The sequence below is a fragment of the Corvus cornix genome, chromosome 26 (assembly GCF_000738735.6).
Source record: "Corvus cornix cornix isolate S_Up_H32 chromosome 26, ASM73873v5, whole genome shotgun sequence".
NCBI classification, from domain to species: Eukaryota; Metazoa; Chordata; class Aves; order Passeriformes; family Corvidae; genus Corvus; species Corvus cornix.
The window spans coordinates 3,984,154-4,009,202 of NC_046354.1; the positions used below are offsets into that span (position 1 = coordinate 3,984,154).

At 51.4% G+C, this 25,049-nt stretch overlaps 1 protein-coding gene across 9 annotated transcripts; it reads right to left on the reverse strand.

Moving 5' to 3' along the window:
* DENND2C (DENN domain containing 2C) lies at nt 1–24,924 on the reverse strand. 9 transcript variants are annotated; one of them, XM_039565458.1, is made up of 19 exons: nt 24,862–24,924; nt 17,559–18,481; nt 15,898–16,046; nt 15,243–15,355; nt 14,715–14,882; nt 11,939–12,035; nt 11,220–11,264; nt 9,397–9,578; nt 7,284–7,393; nt 6,782–6,851; nt 6,364–6,441; nt 5,462–5,602; nt 4,669–4,817; nt 4,103–4,280; nt 3,730–3,771; nt 2,702–2,807; nt 1,665–1,904; nt 1,279–1,365; nt 1–237 (listed from the first exon to the last, which is right to left on the reverse strand). In XM_039565458.1, exons 2-19 carry the CDS (start codon nt 18,344–18,346, stop codon nt 206–208), a joined length of 2,775 nt encoding a protein of 924 aa, XP_039421392.1. In that variant the 5' UTR covers nt 18,347–18,481; nt 24,862–24,924; the 3' UTR covers nt 1–205. The 9 variants fall into 9 exon arrangements, 8 of the variants coding, with proteins under 8 accessions (XP_039421392.1, XP_039421391.1, XP_039421385.1 ...); XM_039565457.1 differs by having other exon boundaries at nt 5,462–5,617; nt 24,862–24,917; XM_039565451.1 differs by lacking the exon at nt 24,862–24,924 and adding an exon at nt 24,612–24,813 and having other exon boundaries at nt 5,462–5,617.
* Between the last annotated feature and the right edge of the window lie 125 nt (nt 24,925–25,049).

Genomic DNA, 25,049 nt, shown 5'->3' on the forward strand with positions numbered 1-25,049 from the left:
AAGGGTTGGATCCACGAGCTGTTATTGATCCATGAGCTGTTATCGATCCATGGAGCTGGTTATCGGTCCATGAGCTGTTATCGATCCATGCGATCGGCACACGCGGAGCCCCCGCCCCGCCCCCGCCCTCCCGGCACAGCGCAGCCCGGCCCCGGGCGGGGTCCGCGGTTCCCCCGTCCCGCCGCTGTCCCGCAGCAGCGCCCGGTCACTTCTTCTGCAGGAATTTCATTTTACTGCCTGCAGAGAAAAAACAGCATTAGGAGCTTTAGGCGAGGGTGGGGAGGCCCTGGCACAGGGTGCCCAGAGAAGCCGTGGTTGCCCCTGGATCCCTGGAAATGTCCAAGGCCAGGCTGGACGGGGCTTGGAGCAACCTGGGATAGTGGAAGGTGGCCCTGCCCAGGGCAGGAACTGGTCCCTTCCTACCCAAATCATTGTGGTGATGCCATGAAGATTTTTTGCCTTTTCTTTTATACCCCTGTTATACCTTTTTACACCTCCTGTATTCTTAGTGCTTTTTCCCTACATTCTTGGACTTGTTTGTCAAGCTAAGAGACGAAACATTCTAGAAGCTTCGTAGCCAGGGATCAGTGTGCCCCAGAGCCCAAGGTCCTCTCCAGCACACATTCTGTAAACCAACATAGAACCATCCAGGGGAAGGCTCCTTAGGGAGGGGGGCTCACTTGAGCCTCTCACTGGGGAATCTTTGATAGATCTGCTAATTAGTAACACCTATAATGATATACCAGATCTTTTGGGGGCGGCATTTTTTGCGGGGTGCATTTCGGTGCATATGACCTGGATGTGTGCACCTAAGGATCCTTAAAATAAATACCAAGGTAAAATCCCTTTTTCCCTTCTAACCGTGTATGACTCTTGATTTTAAGACCAGGAAAAGGCATCGGTGGGATTCTGTGAGCTGGAGACACTCCAGGACTCATCAGGCTGAGGAACTTAAGGTGGAAAGCCACACATGGCCTTCTCTGCCGGCAGACACAACTTCCATCCCCTGAGCTTCAGCCAGGACCAAAGTTAAGGAATAAGCCTGGACAGCTCTCAGAGCAGCAACTCCCACAAACTTTAGATAAAGACACAAAAGCTTAAAAATAAAAGAAAAATCTCACACAATGTTCAGTGTCCCCTGAAGCAGTAAATGTAAACAAGGGGACACAGGTGCACAAGGCAGAGAAGGGGCCTTCCTCTGCACCAAATTAATTATTCAACAGCTAAAATTAATTTAAAAAAATTTAACAATAAACAAAAGCTAGGATGTTCCTTTACCAAGACTGCGAAGGATTTTGTTCATTCCAGTTCGTTCTGTCTCGGGAATACTCTCCAAATACTCCAAGGCACGGACCTCAAAAAGGCCTAAAGAGAAAAAAAAATTAAAAAATTAAAAATCACTCACCAAATGAGTTACTCCATCTTTTAGCATGTGGCACCATGATTAACAAGGCCATGAAAGGAAATCCTGCATGTGGTGTGTGTAAGCTGCAGGATCAAGGAGAAAGGGGAGATGCAGAAATTCTTTGCTTTATAAACAGAATTCTTTTGAGTAATTAGAAGGGCACAGGGCTACTCCATGTGACAAAATCCCAACAGCAGAGGCACGTGGCACCATACTTTGAAAGCGAGTCTGTGGAACAAGAGGCTGATGCCAAAGCTACCTTTGACCACGTTCTTGCTCAGCTCCCGGTCCTGGATGAAGCCCGCAAACATCTGGGTTTCCATGAAGAAGTGCAGGAAGTGGCGCACGTTGCGGGAGCCGTGGGATTTGCGGAAGGGCTCCCGCTGGAACACCCGCTCCCCCTTCTCCGTGACGCTCATGTGCAGGGAGTAGTGCCCCACAATCTCCACGAAGAACTGCACAAAAGCCTCAGAGACCAGGGAGTTGAGGGTCATGTCACCTGTGGGGAGGATATTTGTTGCTTTGGTCATTCCTCTCCCAAAGGAGGAGCAGCTTTTCTAGAGACCTCAGTCACTTTCTGTACTGGCTGTCTCAGACTAGGAGATTCCAGGGGATTGATATCAGAGAAGTCTCAGCTCAAATATTCAATTTCCCATTGTCAACTTTCTGCTGCAGCTGGGACAGGTTCAGCTCTAAAGCTTTTGCAGCAGTTAAAACATTCATAATTTCATTTTCCCTGTCAAACATCTGGTGTCTAATAAGCTGCCAGCTCATAACAGGCCAAGTTTAATTCTCTTCAAGAATCAGGCAAACTACAGAAGACAAGCTCTCTGGAAAACGAACTTTGTTTTTATGAATTATATAGTTTTCTGGTGCCATTCTCTCAAGCCACTCAGAGCTTTTCTCACACTTCCTTATCTGATGGATCATGTATAAAGCAGTAAACTTTGGAAATGATCTGCCAGATCACCCTCTAAAATACAGAAACTCGCTACATTCTCTGAGAAAAACATTGTCTCTGCCACTCAGAAAAATACAACAAAATTCAAAGACCAGGAACTGAGGCTGTTGGCCCAAAGGAAACTACAGTTCTGCACACACTAATTGTGAGAAGAGGAACTGTCAGCACACCAAACTTCTCACACATTCACAAGGAAGATGTTCTCAGCAAGATCACAGGGAAACAGCTAAAATGTCACTTCTTAGCATTTATTCCAATTTGCTCATTTTTATCAACTCCATGGGATCTACTAATGGGAAAACACTTTTCCATAGAAACCTTCCCACAGAAAGTACCTTGAGTGTCACTCTGCCCATGTGACAGGATTTCACTTCGTTCTTCCAGGATTTGTACAAGTGCAGCCTGGAGTTTATGGGGCAGGATCTCGTCCTCATCTGATACCTACAGACAGAAATGGCCAAGGATCAGCAGGAGAACCAGGGGATAGATTAGAAATATTCTAACATGCCTACAGCAGTTAGAGGGGAGTTATTCTGTGATATGGTGTATCTTGAGGGAGACAATATATTTGTCTTGCAGCCACAGAAATTAAAAACATTTGCTCAGCATGCCCCAAGTACATTTTATTAGAGTCACACACACAGCTGGCCACCACACAGACTCAGGCTTATTTCACCAGTAAAACACACAAAAACCAGTAAAAGTCTGTTGAGAAAATACAACAAGTCTCAGTAATATGGTTAAAAAAGTATCCCAATCCTTTAATACCTTTCTCCAGTTGCAGGCTGCAATGCAAAACAGAACAGTGAGGCAAGGAAAAGGAGAAGCAAATATCCTGAACTAGTAATAAAATCCCCAGTATTTTTATAGCTACTTGTCTGGGGATGCAGAAGCACTTTTGGGGAAGTTCAGCAGAGAAGCACAAGTGAACTGTGATAATTTGTTCCCTAGACTGTCGCTCCTGAGAAAAACAACAACCCGAACCAACAAACACACCGCAGCTGGATGGGAGAGGAGAAAGTGCTGTACAGAACGAGAACAGAGAGAGACAGATAAAAAGCAGCAGAGGATCTTAGGGATCCCCTTCACATCATAAACCAAGAAATAGTCCTTAAACTCAGCTCAGACAAGCAGCATCTTCGGCTTTGCAGAGCTCTCCAGCTCATGCAACCTCAACCTTGCAACAAGGATTTGTAAGCCTGTTCCCTTCTCTGTCAGTTCAAAAGGATTACAAGGTATTTCTTCAGCCACTGCAGTCTCCACATGAACACCAGCTTTTCCTGATTTCTTTTTATTATTTTCTTTCATCGATGCCTTTTCCTGGCACAAAACCATGAGTTACTGGTACTGTTCTTTCACTCACCTCTTGCAAGAACTTGTCAGCACAAAGATCAACAATCAGAACCTGGGGAAAGACATAAAAAATACACTGACTCATAACCAGGTATGTTGCTGTATAGAAAAAACCCCAGGTCTTTAATTTGTTTTTTAAATGTGGGATGTTTTTTAAATAGGGATGTGACACACAGAACACAAGTTCTGCATAAGTGCAGCCTGTCTCTGAGAACAGTGAATATTATTTATCTTTGATAACACTGGAACACCCTGACATTTATCTGGCAAATTCACCAAGTGGCTCGGAAAAGTTTGAGAGTTTGTATTCAGACAGAATCTAGAGATTATTCCAGAGAGGACAACCTCATCCCACTGACATTGTCTGTCTCACATATCCTCACCTCCTCTATGGGCAGGTCCTGGAGCTGTGGCAAGGAGCAGGAGAGGATGCCAATGAGGAATGGGGTCGGAGAGCACACGATATCAATCATGGAAGCTGGCAGGACGGGGATGTAGGTGTGCTGCCAGGTGAAGGGGTAAAGCGTTGCCACTGCAGCGTGCCCACATTTAGACAGAGTGCTGGAAAGATGGGAGAAGCACAGGGTGGGTGGTCAGTGTCTCCTTCAGGACAGGCTGGAAACGCTCAGGGCAGGTGTCACTCGTGTACAGTCTGTGCAGCAGCAGAGGCCCCATGCACCCACTTCTGAACTCAGTTATAGGGAGCTAAAACCACCATCAACCCAGACTAAAGAGGTAAAAAGGAAACATTCCCTTATCTCCTCTTGTGTAAACAGCATACTCCAAATTCTAGGCATGCACATGCTGTGTGGAGAATGCAGAAGGTTTTCAAATGGAACTAATTGCAAAACTAGACAAGCTTGGACATGGGACAGGTCCAAACACAGAAGAAATAATAACATCCAGTGATAGTATCCCTCAGAAAGAACTACTCAGACTCATCTCTTACCTTAAGTTGTCAGCCACAAAGATGACCCTCCTTTCCAGCAGGAGAGAGGCGAAGACCCGGATGGTGTGGGAGACACTCAGACACTGCAAAAGGCACTCGAAGTCAACGTGCTCCAGCCGGGAGTCCAAGGGGCGGCACAGCTCCATCACCTGAGAGGAGACACAGACAGGGAGAGCTGGGGGGGCAGCCCAGAGCAGGGACCCTCAGCCTGGAGCAGAGGGGCCTGAGCTCACCACAGGCTGCAGCTCCTCCTAAAGGGCAGGACCAGGCACAGAACCCAGGGAAGGGCTGGGGCTGTGCCAGGGCAGGGTCAGGCTGGAGAGCAGGGAAAGGTTCTTCCCCCAGAGGGTGCTGGGCACTGCCCAGGCTCCCCAGGGAATGGGCACAGTCCCAAGGCTGCCAGAGCTCCAGGAGCGATTGGACAGCGCTGCCAGGGATGCCCAGGGTGGGATTGTTGGGGTGCCCTGTGCCGGGCCAGGAATTGGACTCAATAATCCTTGGGGGTCCCTTCCAGCTCAGGATATTCTCTGAATCCATGATTCTACATAGAATCCCAGACAGCTGGCATGGGGCAGCACAGAAGAGTGCCCAAGAAGCTCTTCATTAAAAAGCAGGGAATCACTTCCACCGTCGATGATTCCACAGCAAACAGGGTTCTGGGACAACCTCCCTTCCAACTTCAGGATGTTTTCTTCAGACTAATTACTTCCAGGCATCACCGTGCAGTTTGCAAAGAGCCTCTGTGCCCCAGAGACCCCACAGACACCAGGCAGCCCATCCTGACCTCTGTTACCTCATCTCCTGCTCCTGGCAGGAAGCTCCTGACGGCGATGGTGCGTCCTGGGGCGGGGAACGGGGCCTCCATCACACTGCGCATGAAGGGGTGCACGAGGGCTGGGGACATCTCCCGCCTCTTCTCCACCTCATCCAGGATCTGCAGGGAAACACACTGGGCCTTGGGTCACTGCTGCTGGTGACCAGAGGGGAGAATCTGTCAGAGCATTCCCCTGGAGAGGGCTCCAGCACAGACCCACAGGCCTCTCCCACCTCACTTGGGACCCCTGTGAAATTCATCTTAAACGTCTGAACAATCAAACAGGAACAGCTTCCTGTGAGCACAACTCTCCATTCTCCCATCTCCTGCTACTGGAAGGAAATGTCTTGGATGTAGTAATTGAATTCTCATTATTTAGAGGAGTAAGAGGAGCAACACCCCATCCCCCTCGCCAAGAAACCTCTCTGAAACACCGTTCTAGAAACTGTGCTCCAACAATCAGAACCCCCTTTCACCAAATCTTGTCCCTGTATTCTTCTGCAATAACTGCTCTTTATCTGCAGCAGCTTTCCCCAGTCTTCACCTCTTTATCTGCCCTCCTCATGGTGCTACAAAAAACCAGGAGATCCAACCCCCTCCCAAACTGATTTTCCATTTCCAAGTCACAGAAGAAGCGGATGAAGGGGCACCCTCAGGAACACCAGGTATTAGAAGCCCTTCTGGCAGTAATTGCTGATGGATTTGTGTATCGGCTGACAAGACTCAGCACCAGTATTTTATTTCCCCTCTCAAAGTAAAGACAGCGAGGAAGCACCACTCTCCTGGGATGAGCTGCAATCACTAAACCTGACAGAAGCATCCAGTCACTCTGTGGAGCCTGCAGGCTGCCAGGGCTCAAGGAACAGGCTGTGCCAGCTCACCTTGGAGAAGAGGTTGAAGCAGCCCAGGCGGCTCACGATGCAGTAGACCTCGGGCAGGCGCTTCCCTTTCCCTTCTGGCTGAAAGGCAACAGCAACAGCTCTGCTGAGAGCAGAGGGGCAAGGAACAACCCAGCACCCACACTGCAGCTGATCTGCAGAATGCCTTCTGCTGCAGTCCCCCCTACACTTATGACTACAAAAGTTCTCAAGAAACACCCAGTTCCAGGAGCTGGTTCATGCCCAGAGCCCATTTCGCTATTTCTGGGCACCATCGTGACCCTTCCCTCTGCATCCCAAGGGTTGGCACCACCACAGCAGCACAGGATGGGTGACCCACGAGGGAAAGCAGCCCTGAGTCATGTCCTGACAGTGCCCAGACAGTGATCTCTGTACCCCCAGCCCTCACAGAGATGCTCACCAGGAGCTTCCTGCAGTACCCGAACCAGCGGCTGCCGTCCTCCCCCGTCAGCACGAAGGAAAAGGTTTCACTGGGGGACCAAAGCAGAGTCAGGGTTAAATTCACCACACAGCTCAGGGGAGAGACTGACAAAGCACACAGACTCCTTCTGGTCATGCTGACGAGAGCCAAGGCACGATTACAAGGACTTTGGGATCTGTTCAGGGTAAAAACTTGCACCCCATGAGCTTTTCCATCTCTCCTCCTTCCCAGCTGCTTCTCCATTTAGCCAAGGAGCAGCAGAAGCACTTCCAGCCCCAGGAGCTGGCCTTGGACAAAGTCGTCCTCCTTACAGGAAAGGCAGAAGCAGCTCCCCAGCCCACCTCCACACCTCATCTTCCCTCCTACCACAGGGGATTCATCCTTTCCCTTTCCCCTTGCTCTGGCTGCGGCTCCTCTGGCACACCCCAAGGCTTTCAGCATTGCCTGTTTCAGTCACGAGTATTCAAAACCAAGTCTTTACCTTTTAATGTCTGATGAAGGGAACCAGTCTTTAGGATCTGGAAAGCAGAATTTGGGAATGACCTTTAGCCTCTCTTCAGTATCCTTTGATGGTCTGAAGGGATGTTCAGGCTGGAGGGGTAACACACGCATTTGAAGTCACTGAAGTTGGTGCACAGCTGCAGCATTTAGAAAGCATTTTCCTGACACTTCCAAAGGCTGATCCATCACATAGCTAATGCACAGGTACAGGAGAACATGTTCTGACTATTAGCAGATTCCCAGTTCCCATCTTGCATTTTTCCTGCTGATGGGACCTTTGTAAAATGATCCAGCTGGTCTTGGTAAGGACAGAATAAGGATCTACAAGCATGGCCTAAGTTTATTGGAAAATGAAGGTAGAACTGACCCCCCAAATGATGGCTGGGTCAGCCTGCCTTGGCTCTACCCCTGGGAGATTTGAAAACACTAATAGGAACAGGAATGTGCTCAGCTTTTGATGTGCAGATCACTCATAACTCGAGTGCAAAAATGGTGTCTCTGAATCGCACGTTCCAGCCACACCACGTGTTGGTTCAAATCAAATCCCTCAAGGATTCCAGGGGAGAGTCCTCAAGGACTCCATGCTCAAAACTGCCCAGAAAGGGCAAAAGAAAGGTGTTCAGATAAGAGGCTCCATGAGAAATGTAAGGAAATTTTACATATTTAAGTAGAAATGCCCCCGAGAAGTGGAAAGTTTATGGCATAAAGTTGATTTTAGGCACTCAGCACATCCGGGCTATTCCAGTGTCCCAAGCTGTGACAGCACAAAGTGTTAGGAAAACAGAACAGCATTTTCACAGAGTAACACTTGTACAAAAGCTTAGATGTCCTTGGGCACACAGCCCAAAGAAGAGAGTGACAGCAGATTATTTGGAAGCAAAGCTAATATTAGAAGGGAGACACTGAATCTGGCACGCTGTCCCATCTAAAGTCACTCACCAAAACACTTCCATTTGAGCAGAGGATAAGTAAATACTGAGAAAATAATTTGTTGTGGCAGTGCCTTTATAAAAGCCAGTAAAGAGCAGGAGGGGAACCCTGCAGTGCCCTTCCCAAAGGCAATGGACAGATTGAGAGGCTGCACCAGGGAAAAGCCAAATCTGCTGCATTTCTTTCTGCCTCCCAACACCCTAAAGTTTGCACTTTTAGCAGATATTATTTGGGCGTGTTCAGTTTTAGTAAATTAACACTGTGCACTTTCTGGCTGTAGTTCCTTATTCATCCTGTGAATCCAAGGCATTTACACACTCAAGACACTGGAGGTATTTGCACACAGATCCTTTAGGCAGCAGGAACTGGGGCACTGTGGGACCTTCTGGGGTCCCCTATAACTTCCCTGAATGAATCTGGCATCTCTTCTATGTGGGTGGCGTGCAGATTCCTTAATAATCCCTGGCATCCTCCTGATGGCACAGCCAGAATTCCTAGCTTTGTTCTGTTTTCAGTGGAAGGCAGCAGGTACAAGCCTAGACAGTGACAACTGAATATTCATTTCAATCTGGTACCACGGAAGCACCAGGGCTCCATCTCAGCTTCCCAACTGTGGGCACTGAACTGTAATTCAGAGTCACACGCTGATTTTGCCACCCATTTGGGCTGAACAGCTTATTTCAAAGGGCTTGGTTTAGCTACAGCACTTTAACTTCCACAGCTCTCCTGGTTTTGGGGGTTTGTACAAACAGCTTTGCCATTTTATTATTATCCTTTTTCAAAGCAGTGTAAATAAGCATAAAAGCCCTGGGGTTCCAGTTCCTGTGCACCATCAGTGCTTCACTCCTTGTTTACAAAGGACAGACTGCCATGAGGAGGTTCCTGCCAGCTTTGGGACAGAGCTCTGCACTCTCTCCTGTCTTTCAGCTGGTATCAAATACCCTATGGCTTCATGAAATTTGAATTAAGTAGGAACCTTCCTAGTTCAAAAAAGGCAATAAACTCATTATCAAGACACATTCAACAACCTCCCAACACTACAAGTTAGGTCTGTAACAGAGCAAGGTGCTTCACATTCCAAGCCCAGGTCCTGACCAGTGTCGTTTAAGAAGGGAAACACAGAGCTGAGCAGCTCCCTGGGCAGGCTTCCATGCAACTCCTACCTTGCTGGGGAACTGCTGGATGATGTGGGGTGTGTAGGTGACCTCAGATGCCTTCTTGTGCAAGGACACCACCACAAAGAGCTCAAAGAGCCGCTGCTCCTGGAGCTCGATGAGATCCCTCTCCAAGGTCTGGTAGTGTGGGTTCCTTTTGGAGGCCGAGTGCCTCAGGCACCTGTGGCGACCTGGGGAGAGGAATAAATCCCAAACCAGCCTGTGGCTGGCACTGCCACACACCTACAGGGCACACAAGAGGACTCAGCATTGCCATCAGAGGGGGAAAAGGGATGGGGGGATTTGCCCAACATCTGGCTGCTCTCCATGGGACATGGGATGCCTGTGTTGGCTCCTCACTCACAGAGCTGCTCTTCTCCCAGGGAAAAAGTGACAGGAGGAGAGGAAGTGAGCTCAGATTCCACCAGGGCAGGTTTATATTGGATATTAGGGACAATTTCTTCACTGGAATGGTTGTTAAGCACTGGAACAGGCTGCCCAGGGCAGTGGTGGAGTCACCACCCCTGGAGGTGTTGAAAAAATGTGTGGATGTGGCACTTGAGGATGTGGTTTAGTGGTGAGCACGGCGGTGGTGTTGGGTTGATGGTTGGACTTGATGACCTTAGAGGTCTTTCCCAACCTTAACAATTCCAGGATTCTATGATTCAGATGGGGAGCACTGGCCTTGCAGCAGCCCTGCAAATCCCCCGACAGGAGATGGAGATTGAGAAACTGAAATTTCTCCTGCTGCCCGGATGTTCTTTCACACATCTCAGAGTGACACAACGGGGTACTGGGGAGGGAAGCCCAGCTCCACCAGGTCAGGAGCTGCCAGGACTCAGGGAGCCACTCCAAACACCACAGGCACTCAGGAGAGGCAGGGGCAGTTCCCTGGCCAAGAAACCCCTGAGCTGGGCTGTCCTGACAGGCAGCACAGACTCACAAGCACAGGCACAGCACTCTGACGTCAGGAATTCCTGCGGCCCAGGCGCCGTGACACATCCTAGACACTTTCAAACAGCTCTTCCATCAGGCAGTGACTCAATCACTGTATTTCTGCTGAGATTCTTCACTCTCCACTACTCTCCTTAACATGAAAAAATGGAACTTCACTTTTCATTCCAAGTTAAAGCCTTTTGAATGTATCCCTTCAAGTAGATGAAACACCTAAAATAATTAATAGAATCCCAGAATGATTGGGGTTGGAAGGGACCTTAAAGCTCATCTGATGGGCAGGGACACCTTCCACTATCCCAGGTTGCTCCAAGCCCCATCCAGCCTCGCCTTGGACCCTTCCAGGGATGAGGCAGCCACAGCTGCTCTGGGCACCCTGTGCCAGATCCTTCTGTTTAATCTGTCTTCACATGGAAGCTAAAACCAGCTAAAACCAAGGAGGTGTTTCAAGTCTGGAGTTTGGGTCTATGATCAAACTCAGGCCATTGGAACCGGACAAATACCCAGGCCAATTCTCCCCAGAGGAAAAGACATTTCACAGCATTACATAAAACAGAACCAAGGGAAGGAATCAGGAGGGAAATGACCTTAAGCAGCAGCAGCAAAGGTGATCAGGAACAACCTCTCACAAGCCATGGCATCAACCCAAAAATGAATCTGCTTCTGGTGACTGGTAGGTTAATGGCATTAAACCTCAAGGGCTCAGGGGAAGTGGCAGAAAAAGAGGCTGGTTTGTCACAGCAACAGCTCCCAGACTGGGCCAACTGGCCTCTCAGAGGCTCCCTGTCCCTGTCTCAGCAGATCCCACACGTCACAGTGCTCATCCCACCAAGGGCGCAGTGCTGTGGGGACAGGACCAGCCCCTGTGATTCACTCACTTTTGGGCTGATTTTCCGTATCGCTTTCATTCCCACTGGTTTCACCTGAAACACACATAGTTTTCACTTATTAGCCATGCAGAAGGAAGATGGGCAACACCCAAAGTTGGGAAAGAGAGACAACCTGAGACTCATCAGATCAACATCCCTCGGGGCTGCCCACCAATCCTGCCCAAAGCATCAGCGAAGGGCAGCTGGGAAATGTGTTACAACAGCAAATTGCAAAAAGCAGAGCTGGTATCAAGCCAGTGCTGTCAGTGAATGACCTGCGGGTCAGCTGAACACGGGCAAGGAACACAAAGCAGCTGGTTGTTTGATGCTGCTGTAAAACTTAACAGAGTTGCTGAACAGAATATGCTGTGAATAAAGACCCTACTATGGCTACACAATCAGAACAAGGCACACAGACAATGAGTGCAGTAGTCAGAGGCAGTTCTCGTGCCAAGTGGTTTTCTGGGGAATTTTTGCTTTAATCTGATTTTTTTGACAAGGCACTTTTAACCAGTAGCCCAGCTCTCCAGGCTCAGAATCTCCACCTTGTGACCATGTTATCTTTGGGTTAGGCAAGTGTTCCTTGAGCTGAAAGCTCAATTCCAGCCACAAGTCTGGGGTTTGCACGGTTGTGTCAGCGTGAGGTGGTGGTGCCAGGCCAGGGGGCAGAGGAATTGTGCCACTCAAGGTGTTCAGAGCACAGACAGTGCTGCTGGAGACCCCAATACCTTTCACTGGAGCTGCTTCTCTCCCAGCAGGACTGAGCACCTTCACCTTCTTCTTTCCACGCTTGGAATCAAAGATCTCCTGTATTTTTAGTACCAGCTGAAATCCAAAGTTGAAGCAGAGGTTAATGTGGGGGTCCAGAGAAAGGTCTGGGTGCCAACAGGAGGGCAGCCCAACAGCCACTATCCAGGACTTGGGAAAAGCTTCCCAAACCCTGCAGGAACCCTGGCTCAGAGGCTGGAGTCCTCCTAACCTAGCTCACTGGATAAAGAATGAGCACAGATTTCTGCTGCAAGGGAGGGATCACTGTCAGCACAGCTCAAAGCTGACACCAGACCGTACAGGCATTCTGGAAATTGTCACACTTGCCTTCCCAAATAGAAGTGACAAACTGTCTGGCATCAGATCTCCATTTTCTATGCAAGAACATCTTACAAACCCACAGAGGACTCAGAACACTCTCTCCAGCATCCCAATTCCTTCCAAGCCCAGAAAAAGCAGAGCTCTCTCACTGTAGCTTGGGGGTTGGTTTTTGGGTTTGCTGCTGTAGTTGGATGTCAGCTCAAGTCTCCTAAAGCACAAGTGAGGCACAGAACAAGGCTGCTCCAAGCACAGGCCCTGTCCCAGGTGTTTGCTGCAATGAAAGGATGATGTACCTGCAGTAACCTGGTCATGGGGAAGGTGTCCCTGCCCACGGCAGGGGGTGGAATGAGGTGGAATTTAAGGGCCTTTCTACCCAAACCATTCTGTGATTTTGCACAAATGAAGACAGACAGTGGGACAGAATAATGGGTCTGTGCTGCAGGACCACATACCTGGTCCACTGGAAGAAAAAAGCTGGGAAAAAGCACAGCCCAGTGCAGACTAAGCCACAGACATGAAAGGAGGGTCAGCATTTTGACAACCTGAGTTGATGCTGTTCATCTTCCTTCCACTGGTCACAACAGCCTTAAACCCAAAGTCCTGACACTTTCTGTGTCCCTGTCACAGCTCTGTGCTTTCCCCTCACCTGCCAGTGCCCCTGTGGCTCCTGACTCCCCACATCAAAGGCGGCTTTCGCTTCATGTGAAGAGGGATTTACCCTAAATGCAGGGAGCAGGTCAAGTTCATTCCTGCCTCAAGAATTCATTAAACTGAACATGGGAGGGTGGGGCCCAGACATTTGTCATCACAAATACTGCATAAAACGAAATATATTAAAGAGAACCTGTTTGTTCAGCTCAAGCATTTAATCCCCAGATCAGCAAATCAGGCTTAGGCTCTCCTTTTCCAATCGATTTCTCCCCCATTTTCTGCCTCAGCCAGTCCTCCCAGCACGAGGAGGCTGCAGGAAACAAACAGCCCACAGCAGAGAGCAGTGCTTCTCCTGCCAAATCTGCCTTCTTTCCCTTTTTATCCAGCCTCACCTAGAAGATCTTCATTTCTGTCCTGATTTTTGTGCAGCTGAGTCACCACCCTGGGTGTGTTTAAGGCAGCCATCTGTTTCTCAAGCAAAAAGTTTTATCTTTTTAGACCCCAGTCCTTTTCTCAATCTCTCAAGCAATCTTGGCTCAATTCCTCATGAGCAAAGAGAGTAAAGTGCTCTTCCTGCATGTAAATTGTTACCAGATTTTTGGAATAGGTTTGCTTTGGGAGAACATTTTATTTTCCCTCTCCAAATGAAAGATACTCTCCATCACAGCATTTTTATAATCTTGCCATCTCCTTCCTGATTTTCCAGACCTAGGGTTTGTTTAAAAACACAGACAGGAGTTACTTGATACTCCAAAGCACTTTAAAGGTTTAAAAAGTCCTTTGCAGCTGTCCAATTCTACCTCACGGTCTTGTGCAATCTGAGCAAATACACGTGATTTTCAGATGAAATAAAGATCTGCTGAAGTGAAATGATTTTACCACAGCAAAAATAAGTCCTTGCCGCTACCACAACTGGAATTTGAGTCCCATGCACAAAGTGCCACCACAGTGGCAGCTGCAGCTGCCCTTCTACAGCACATGGTGCCTTTTATCACCAAGGGATGTGAGCTGGCAACCAGCACAAGGATCTAGAAAGGTTCCCAAGGCACCAAAGGAGAGTCAGAATAGTCCAACAGTCCTCTGTGTGAAGGTGGATTAAATGCCTTCCTCACCCCTCTGGCCTCAGCAGCATGATTGTCTTTGCAGCCAGGCCGGAAGGAGAGGCCAGAAGGGACAACTGTATGAAGGCTTTGTGAAATGCTCTTATCCCTGAGAGTTCCTCTTCACCTTTAAACTATGGAACAGCTGTTCCTGATGCCAGTGCAGAACTCCAAGCCAACATTCCAAGTAACCAAGGGCCCCACAACCATTCCATAGCTCAGGGCCTGCAGTGAACACAAGGATGAGTCTGGGAAGTCACCGGGAGCAGGGGACACGCACACACAGCGTTCCAGAGCTGCCCCTGCAGCTCACCAAGAGCACAAACCCAGCACCATCACACTCCATGGAAACACTGGGAACAAGGCTTAGATGACAAAGCACGAGGCAGGGCTTGTATTCACACACAGCCCTGACCTCCAGGTCAACACTGAGCACTTTGTCTGCCAATTCCTGGCCAACAAAAACACCACTGTCCCAGCTAGAACTGGCACTCAGATCCCCAAACACCACCCCTGCCACTTGGAAAGGGAATGGCTGGAGCAGCAGTGCCAAGCAGCAATCACCTGCCAGGCACACAGCTCTGTGGCCACTTACAAAGCACTCGCAAAGCAGCAAGAGCTTGAAATGCCAGGCAAGAAGTGGAGTTTCACACTTCAAGCTCACCCAGGGCAGGTTCTTTCTCCTGCTTGCAGCCTCTACTGCTCGGAACAGCTTCCACTCAGACAGAGTGACAGGCAGGGAGGTCTCCTTCCCCATCTTCCCTTGGAAACTTGGCTGGGAGGGCTTCAGCTCCAGCGACTTGCGACTGAGGAAGGGAGGTTTTGGGGGAGGCTAGAAAACAGAAGCAGAAGAGATAGTTAAGCATGGGATGAAGCTTTGGTCCAAGGTCACAGGCAGAGGAGTCAGATTACAGCTGGTGAATCTGCTCTGCCAAGCCCTCCATCCCACCCTCCCACTCAAGCATCTCACCAACACTCTCCTGCTCCTACTCTTTTGCTCCTTAGCAGCTTAATCAGCTGCCATGGCTGTTCATTATTTACATTACATATTATTTACATTAATAACAAACAATAAAAAAATAAGGCAAACCAATGACTTGCAGTGTGGAATGTGAGGCTGGGGTGAGCACAAACGAGGGCCCTTGTGAGAATGCTTCTGCAAACACCTGACCCTTTAATCCCCCCACCCTACCTTGGGAGCCCTGCTGATGCTCCGGGGAGGGGGCAGCTTCCAGACAGATGGGACCTTCCACAGGGGCAAGGGCAGTGCTCTGATATCTTCATAAGGATTTTCTTTTGTAGGACCTGGGAAAAGCATTGGATGGGGGATTTATGAAAGGAGATAAAGCCCTGTATTTTTGCCAGGGATATAAGTGGGGAGAGTGTGCAGTTGTCTGCCAAGCTTTAACAGGGTCTGGGAGACCTGTTTAAAGTTGGATGAGGTTCCCACCACATCCTTCTAACCCACTGACATCAACTTGGCAAACTGTACACAGACTCAGCAGAACAAAACACTTCTTCCCCTGCAGAGCAAGCAGCTCTATTGCAAAGCAGCTCGTTTTGGCAGTGTTCACACTGATCTCTGTGCAGCACTCAAGCAAAGCCTTCCAAGAGCTAATAAAGAAATCAGTTCAGCACAGGCCAACTCCAGTGACCTCCCATGACATCTGAAATCAGGCTGTTCACGTGCAGATGTCACCAACACCAACAAAGACCCCCAGATGGGGAAGACCTTAAAAGTCCCCGAGCCAGAAAGGGCCTCAATGCATCCTCACCTTCACTCCTCCCTCCCCAAAACTGCCACCCTTAAACACAGTGAGGGCACCCCCAGAAGCACAGGCACATACAGATAATGTCCTCGTAGATGTTGTCTTCGGACTGGGTGTAGACCAGCCTGGATCCTGCTGTGCCATTTGTCTCCTCCCGAGGTCTGTGGGAGCTGCTGGCTGCGGGCCGCTTGCGGAAGCCCTGGATGTCCTCAAACTCAAAAGATTTCCTAGAGGAAAACCAGTGGAACTTCTTCTAAAGGCACCTGCTTGAGTTGCTGTCTCCAGTCCACACACAGTGTGGCCCTTCTGGGGACCATCCAGCACACGGATGCTCCACTCTGGACCCGCATTTCCAAGGGTTGAGGTCTAGCCCCAGGCAGCAGCTCAGCCCCTTGCTCCTGCCCCGTGGGATGGGGGAAGGAATCAGAGGGTAAAAGAGAGAAAACACGTGCATGGGTCGAGATAAAGACAGTGTGGAAGGTAAAGCAAAAGCTGCACAGGCAAGAAAAGCAAAACAAGGGGTTCATTCCCTATTTCCCTCGGCAGGGAGGTGTCCAGCTGTGTCCAGGGGCTCTGTCATGCAGAACGGTGACTTGGGAACACAAGCTCCCAATGTTGCCCCTCTTCCTGCTTCTTCCCCAATTTTAACAGCTGAGCACAACATCACAGGGTCTGGAATATTCCTGGGGTCAGCTGTCCCCACTGTGTCCCCTCCCAGCTCTGTGTGAGCACAGCTCACGCAATCCTCTGTTATCAATATTTTCATCACAACCCCAAAACACAGCACCACACCAAGAAGAAAATTATCCCAGTCAAAGCCAGCACCAAGTCCTGCTCACTTACTCTGGGACATTTGTTAAGTTAAAAAGGGAGCTGGAGGCTCCATGGCCAAGCACACTCCAAGCAGGCATGGCCAGACCCATCCTGTCAGAGGCAAGAACCCAAACCACATTTTGCAGACTTGGAGCAGCTCAGAACCAGGGCACTGCTTCCTACTGGGCCTCTCCCCCTCGTGCTCAGGGAGAGAACCTCGTGCATTTGTGGGTTGGCATTTCCATCCACTTGGCCACTATTTTGAAATCAGGGCACAGAGGTCACAAAGCAGCTGCAGGGATCTAGCCCACCATCATCATAAAATTCGGGTTCTTGCTGCACACTTTGCCACAGTGGAAGGTTTCAGAACCTCAAGCCACATCTCTGCCGGTACTGTGCACACCAGTCTTGCACAGGCAGCTCACCTGCGAGCAGGATTTGCATCAAGCCACCTCAGAAGGGTATGGGAAAGAGGGAAAACCAGCCAAAGCTACTGCAACAGCACTACCCACAGCCTCCAGCCTTAAGCAGCAAGAGAAAAATGAAAAAAAAAAAAGAGGAAAAAAAGGAAAGCCAAACACTCAGCAGCCACAGTGCCCCAAGAGAAAGCTACTCTGCCATCCACAAATTGCAGCTGAGGGCAAGCAGCAGGCAGGGAGCAGGCAGGTCTCTCCCTGGGGCCAGCATACTGTCACTCCACTATGTTCTAAGGTGTGGGCTGACATCTGTTTGGAACCTGTAGCCTTCTTTGCAAGATTGTCAGCAGCAAAAGCAGGATGCCTCCTCCCAGGAATATCCTTTTCCCATGAAAAGAGGCATCATCACTAGCAGCACCTCCACAAGGACATCATGCCAAGCAAGCTGCTGAAACCCATCTAGGAAGTGGTTTAAGGAAACATTTCAGACATGAGAGATGAATTATGTACCTCTGGGCTCTCCCTCTGATCCTCCTGTTGGCTATGTTCTTCTCGGGGTTGTTGGAGGATGACACCAGGTCCCTTCCACACTGCTTCTGCAGGGGAGCTTCCCTGGTGGCACTGGCATCTCTACAACCACCAGCACCCTTCTCTGCCAGGTAGCGGAAAGTCCTGCGGGGTTTGGGTGGTGGATCAGGAGCTGGCTCCTCCTCTTGCCCCTCAACCTCAGAGTAAATGTTTCTCAAGCTCCTCTCTGCCCTGCAGAGAGTGTCCACTCCTTCGATTTGCAGTTCTCTTTCCGTGGAGCCAGGGCTGCCTCGATTCCTCTGGAGGTCCAAGGGAACAGGAGGGGCTCTGCCAGGCAGGAGGGGATCTGCTCTCCTCCACAGAGCTTGTGAGGTATAGAAGTTCCCTGGGGGCAGTGTCACCCCTGGGGCTGGGAAGCCTGTTTGCCCTTCTCCTTTCTCCTTGGCTCGGAAAGCTGGGCCAGCACAGTCCCCAGCCTGCCAGCAGCTCCATGCATCTTCCCTGAAATCCAACCCCAGGCTCTTTGGATCTTTGGACCCAGCCTTTCTGCCATTCTCTGTGCGTTCTGGCTTCACTTTGGGTAGTGCATTGCAGTTGGGGTCATACTTTACTCCAAAGTCCTTAGGCTGCTGCTTCTCCTTGCTGGGGCACCCCCGTGTCCTGCCCTCCCACTGCGAGATCTTCTGCTTGATGTTGCGGCAGTGGCTGCGGGACAGGGTCTGCACGGCCGCACGGGAGAAGCTGCTGTCCCCAGCCCCCGTGGGGTGCATGGCAGGGGCCAGAGCGCTCACACACAGCCCATGTCCAGCCCCAGCCACGTCCTCCCGTGTCCTGCACACATCAAAGCTGGCACGACACTCCAAAGTGCCCAGCGGTGTGGGAGAGTCCGGGCTGGCTGCTCCGACCTGCGGGCAAAAACGAGAGCCATCAGCTGCACCCCAGCCATGCTGCTCCCCACCCCAAACTCCCAGCTGCTCCCTGGCAATGGCTGCAGAACATTCCTCCCCAGATCACAGCAACCACATGCTCAGGACAGGCTTCCAGAGCTCGCTCCCCACCGGGGCTGTTTGTGTACACATCTGGGAGTGAAAGGGAGCTGAGGCTTCACCGGCTTAAAAAACAAACACAACAGCACAAAGCACCCTGAGGGATCCCGAGCATCCAAACTCAAGGAAATTATTTAATGGCTGAGGAACACAGCAGTGTGGATCTCAGCCAGCCCTTCTGCAGGAGTGCAGCTCCTCCTGAGGCTCAGGCAGTGGAGACAAATCCCTGTGGCACCTGAGCACCCCACTCAGCAGAGACACAGCAGGACACGAGGCACCAGGGCAGCTCTAGAAAAAAGGAACCACGTCTGCTTCTCCGGAGAGGAGCTGCTGCTTCACACAGGATGAGAAGAGCTGTGGTGGCTGGGGAAGAGCCCGACTCCGGCAGTGCATCCTCCTCCCAGAAGTGCTCCCTTGCTCCACAACACAAGTGAAAACCTGCCTGGTGTTCTGTTTGTCAACACCTGACCTACATTTGCCATCCAAGAGATGGGAGGGTATCGGTGCCCAGCCTGTGGCTTGCAGCCAGGGGAGTTTCAAAAGGCAAAAGAAACAGGTGAGTTCTCACCTTCAAGAGAAAAATCAGCCCGTGTTTAGATCAGCAGAGAAGGAATGCTAGAGAAACATTTTGGCTTCTCCTACCCAAGCAGAGCGTGCACAAACAGGAGCTGTGCTCTTTGAGATTTCCCACACCTGTAATCCGGGGGATACAGCACACATCCTCCAGGTAATCCAGCAAGGAGTGCAGGTGAAACCACCAGGGAAAACTGGGGTGGCTGTACAGACCCAGCACCTGCAGGTCCAGCATGGCCTCAGTACAGACATTTCATGTGTGGAATCCTCAGCCTTGGAGCCCTTTGGCTCTACCTGTAGCTCACAAGCCATCCCCAATATTCTCAGATATACCAGCACAGGTGAAAACTCATCCTGGACAGAAGACAGCAGCCCATAGGCTCTAACAAGCCCTGTTCCTCCCTTTCTCTGGGCAATTATCCCATTTCAGAAGTTCCAATCCTCCAGCATTGTATTTAACAACCTCCATTTGTATCAGGAGACAAGTGCTCAGCTCAGGCCAGGGGCCACACTGGCTTTGGTAACATTCCCCTGGCACCAAGACATCCCCCTGCAAAAGGCAGGGAAACAGCAGCAGAAAAGCACGCGGAAAAACACGCGGAAAAGCAGAGGATTCCTGCAGAAAGCAGCCAGACCTTCTCCAGGTGGGACCAGGGGCCAGAGTCACACCAAGCCGGTGCTCAGGCTCCAGCTGACAGAGCCAGGCAGCTCCCACTGCCACCCTGGGCACGTGTCCTCCACAGCCACTGCCACCACACCCGGCCAGCACTGAGTCACCACAGCCTGGCAGGGTGGGCAGAGCCAGGGATGGGCAGCAAACCAAGCTGGGAGACAGAGGAGCTCAAGCCTGCCTGGCAAGGGGCATGCCCCACTCTCCAGGCTGGGTGTGGAGAGCCCCCACCAGAGCAGACCCACACCCTTCCCACTGCGGGTACCACACCTCAAATTCCAGGGCTCAGGGCTATCCCTGAAGCTGCTGATCTGCAGTGGGGCAATTAAAAGCAAAGTACTGGCCTTGGCAGATCGACTTGATAGCATTAATGAGAAAGCTCACTGGTCAAGGACATCCCAGGGCTCCCAGGCAGTTCGGGGATGGTTTGGGCACACATGGCACCAAGCCTTGGCTCTGTGCTGCAGTCTCCCTCCCTGCCAAAGCAGCACTGTTGCTGTGGGAAGCAGCTCCCTGTCTCCACAGCGTGGGCTCCTGCAGGCTGGAATTGCTCAGCTCATTGTCCCAGAGAGCTGCTGGGAACTCTCCCACTCAGCAGTGAACGGGATAAACTTGGACAATCTGGGTAAGCACCAAGCTGGGGATATTTGCTCCATCATCAGCCCTCTGTCCCTCATCAGCATTCCAGACTGTCCTCAATGCTTCCGTAGCCACTGGAGACCCTCTTCCCGCACCAGCGAGGGGCCCCTGCCCTCTCCTATAAATAGGCATTGTTGCCAAAACATCCTGAGCCAGGGCAGAGCCATCCTTCCTCAACCCGTGTCTGCACAGCCCTGATTAGCAGACAGGAAAGCAGCTTTCCCTCTGCTGTGCCACTACTGAACTGCTGCAGCACCAGCGCTCCAGGACACTCCCAGGGACCTGGCTGGCAAAGGACAGGCTCTGCTGGGGACAGCCAGGTGAGGAGAGGGCTCCAACAGCCTCCTCAGCACTCCAGCTTTACACCAGGCTCCTCCAGTGCCTGCCAGGTCTTCAAACACCGGATTGCTGGGTGCAGGACTGGCACAGGGAGAGGAACCCAAAGGACCCGTGGTGCGGAGCAAGGGTTTATCCACAGCTCTGAACAGGTCCAGCACAAGCACTCATGGAGCACATGCAGCCCATCCCCACAGCAGCCCACAGCTGCTTTGATTCCCAGCAGCACTGGCTGCTTTCTCCTCCAAATACTCCAGCTGTGAGCTCCTCTGGGAGCAGCCTGGCAAAACATCTGCAGAATATCATAGAAGGGACCCACAAGGATCATCCAGTCCAACTCCTGGCCCTGCACAAGACAGTCCTGGAGCTCTGGCAGCCTTGGGGCTGTGACCATTCCCTGGGGAGCCTGTTCAGTGCCCCACCACCCTCTGGGGGAAGAACTTTTTCCTGATATCCCACATCCATGAGGACAAATCACTGCCCAGAGGAGGCTGAGTAGCCCTGCACAGCTTTCCAGGTGGGTCCATCCTTGCTGTGCCCAAGCTGGGCAGTTCTGCTGGCTGCCAGCCCACCCCACATCCTTCCTGCCACGGCTCACATTGGGAAGGCTGCAACAAAAACTGCCTGTGCTGGAGCTTCCTCAGCCACAGACCCATTTCTGCTTCCCCACATTGAGCCAGGGCCCAAGTCAAGGCCTAATGCTCCTGCCCTCTCCCACTGCCCACGTCCATGCTCCCATGGTAAGGCACAACTGGGAGCTGAGAAACGCGGAGGAGAAGCTCAGCCTGGGCCAGCACATGGAATCCTGGAATCCCAGAACAGGTTGGGTTGGAGGGGACTTTAAAGCTCATCTCCTTCCACCTCCTGCCATGGGCAGGGACACCTTCCACTATCCCAGGTTGCTCCAAGCCCCGTCCAACCTGGCCTTGAACGTGCAGGAATGGGATCCATGGACAGTCAAGCACAAGCTTAAAGTTTCTCCCCTGCTCAGTGCTGCTCCCTGGACTGTCTCTTCCAAAATAGCCATCCAAGGAGGAGAGGAATGCAGTTTTTCACCTGCCCAGGCTTGCTATCAAGAACCAGGCATTTAATCTCAGCTCATCACGTGAGCCCAGGCAAGAGTAGAGACTGATCTTTGGCGAAGAAAGAGCACTCTGCGGTGGTGTGATCCAAATTAAGTAACCCTTAAATGCAGTCCAGGACAGGCTAAAACACAGTTCAGGGACACAGAGCTGGCAGAGACCACCTGGGTCAGGCAGCCAGCACTCGTATCAAGCACTACACAAATCATACCTGTCACAGAATAACCAGACTTGTGACCGCTTCCATCCTGACCTCCCCTTCCAAACTCCTTCACTTGTGCTTCCTGGTATTTCCAGAGAAGCCAAATTTATCACCCTTACAGCATTAGGACTTAGAGGAGATCGGTGTAGTCAAGAATACTGAATTATTTCACCAGAAGCAGCAGTTTGGGGGAAAATTACATAATTTCTAGACAAAACATCACACATTTCTGACAGAAGACCGCCTCTCTGACCCACGCTATTTGAAAGCTCCCGAAGAAAAAGAATTCAGCATGTTCACAGCACATGACAGGTAGCCCTGACTCTTTTTCCAGCCCTGAAAGCCAGAGAGCACACTACACATTTTCCATGCAAAGCCTCAAGACAATTCCATTTCCTGAAACCACATTCTCCAGGAGAGAAAGCTGCCAGTGCTGTTCCAGAATAAATCCCTGTCTAGTGCTGAGGTCGAGCCCCTCCACCACCCGTGCTGCTGGAACCCCTCAGCCCCCTGAGCACCCTGCAGCAGAGGCACAGTGAGAACAGAGGCACTGACACAGCACCTTACCTTGTCCTGCTCCTGGGAACAGAAACACCGCCTGGACCAGCCCGTGCAGCTCTGAGGCAATCTCAGTCCTTTGATGAAAGCTGTGCAGTCCTAAACCACCCCAGAGTCCTTGTCGCCAAGCCTCCTGTGTTAGTAGCCAAATAAAAGCAGTTTCTGGTCTTCTGAAGCCTAGGGAAGCTGACAGCTCATTCCTGGAGGGAAAGGACCCCTTCCAGAGCTCTCAGCTACTCCCATTCTGCTCCTGTCCGGAACAACCCTGAAGCTCCTCGGAATAACTCTGCCATGCTGATGCCTCAAGGACATGGGCAGTACCAAACAAGCAGATTTTATATCAAAATAAGTAACTCTTCAGGAATGCAGTGTGCTTAGTCATTTCCATCTTGATACAAAGCTACTCTAACCATGAGGTATTAACTCCTTCCATGCTGCTGCATCTCCTGCTGAGGAACAGTCCTGCCTCATTAGATCCATGGCCACAGCCCCTGGACACAGAAAATATGCTGCTAATCCAAATTATACAGCAAAAGGAGGTTAAGTCTGGCCTCTGCCATGGGTCCTAAGACTTTTGTACTGACTGTCTTTTTCTAAGTGATGAAATTCAACTTCTTGAAAGCAAGTTTTTCCTCAAGATATGAAAATCCCCAAATCAGAACACTTCCAACATGTCAGCCCTGAAGGCTTCTACACCAAAGGGCACATGGACAGAACCCACACCGTACTATTTTTAAAGCCGTGGGTTTTTAACCTGACTCACAGTATCTGAATGCCCACGGTAGCAATACTGACAACAGCAGTTGACTCAGCCCCTACACCCCGGGCCAGCTGCCAGCCCCAGGAACGCACACAAGAACCGAGACACAAGCTGGGCATGGAGTTAAAAATCAAACAACACTTATCCTGAAGCAATCCCTCGGTGCCACCATCAGAGGTGAGATTCCAAAGGAAAGTCACAAAGCCTGTGTGGCTTTACATGGGCCACCCCAGACAGGCTGTGTCTGTCTCCCACTTTACAACAAACCACTCAGTCCTTTGGGAAAGTCTCAGCAGCACCAAGGCAGCTGCCCCAGGAGGTTCAAAGGGTGCAGACCAAGGCAGCACCAGCAAACCTCTCAGACACCATCCAGATAACGTGTTCCAGACCTGCACACTGAGTCATATCCATGTTATATTATATTATTACAACTGGAAGACTGAGATAAAAATTTCGCCAAGCAGCAATGGACAGCACTAGGACTCAAGGTCAGATCCAGGTCACATCCAGGTCAGCCCCTCCAGCCACCACTGCCCAAACACACATTTCCAGGGGCTGATTTTCCTGCAACTGCTCTTCTACTTTCCTTCCATCACCAGCTGATGCCAGTCCCAACTGACAGGAGGAATTGCTCCAGCACTCTCTGGGCTCTATCACAGTCAGGTACCCTCTCAGCCAGGCCGTGTTCAGCCACGGTCACTGGAACAGAGGGGTGTGTGTATGCAGTGAACTGGGGAAGGCAAGGGGAGACGGTCCAGCATGCCCAAGGAGCTCTGTAACCACTCAGCCCCACGCACCTCAGTGCAACAAAGCACAAATACCCAGTGAGACCTAAACCACCACAGCCTAGCAGTGAGTTATTTGCCCTGAAGAAACGCTGAACAGAATCACAGAGTGGTGGAGGGTGGGAGAGACCCTCTGAAAGTGTCACCTTCTCTGCTCAGGCAGGGGCACCTACAGCAGGATGGCTTTTGGATGTCCCCGCGGGGAAACACGCTGCAGCACCCCTGGGCAGCCCACGCTCCATCGCCCTCACCGGGAGAAGCGTTCTCCGATGGTCAGCGGAACCCTCCCGTGTGTCCGGCTGCGCCCATCACCGGACAGCCCCGGCTGGGTCCGCCCGGCACCCTCCCTGCAGGCATCTGGACGAGTGGGGGAGATGAACCCACCACAACTCCGGCTCCCCTTGCGAGCTGGGTCTCCTCCCGGGCAGCTGGAGAGGGCACCTGCTTCCTCCGGCCCGTCAGACACGGGGAAGATGCTGCACCGGCCGCTGCCCGCAGCCCGGACACGGGGACCCCTCGGGGCCGACAGGCCTGAGCCCGGCCGCGACTGCTGGAAGCCCCAAACTCCCGGGCCACCCGCCCGTCCTGCCCGGCGTAGCTCCCACCCAGCGCCGCCGCCCCCCGCCCGTCTCACCGCAGCCTCGGCCCGCTCCCGGCCCCGCTCCCGCAGGACGCTCCCGGCGCGCACGGAACCACCTCCTATTGGCTGGTGTAGCCATCACTCAAGCGGCGGTCCCGCCTCCGCCCCGCCCCGGAACGCACGGAGACGTTTCCCGTTGGTTGACACGGCCGTCACTCAGGATGAGGCCCCGCCCCCGCCGC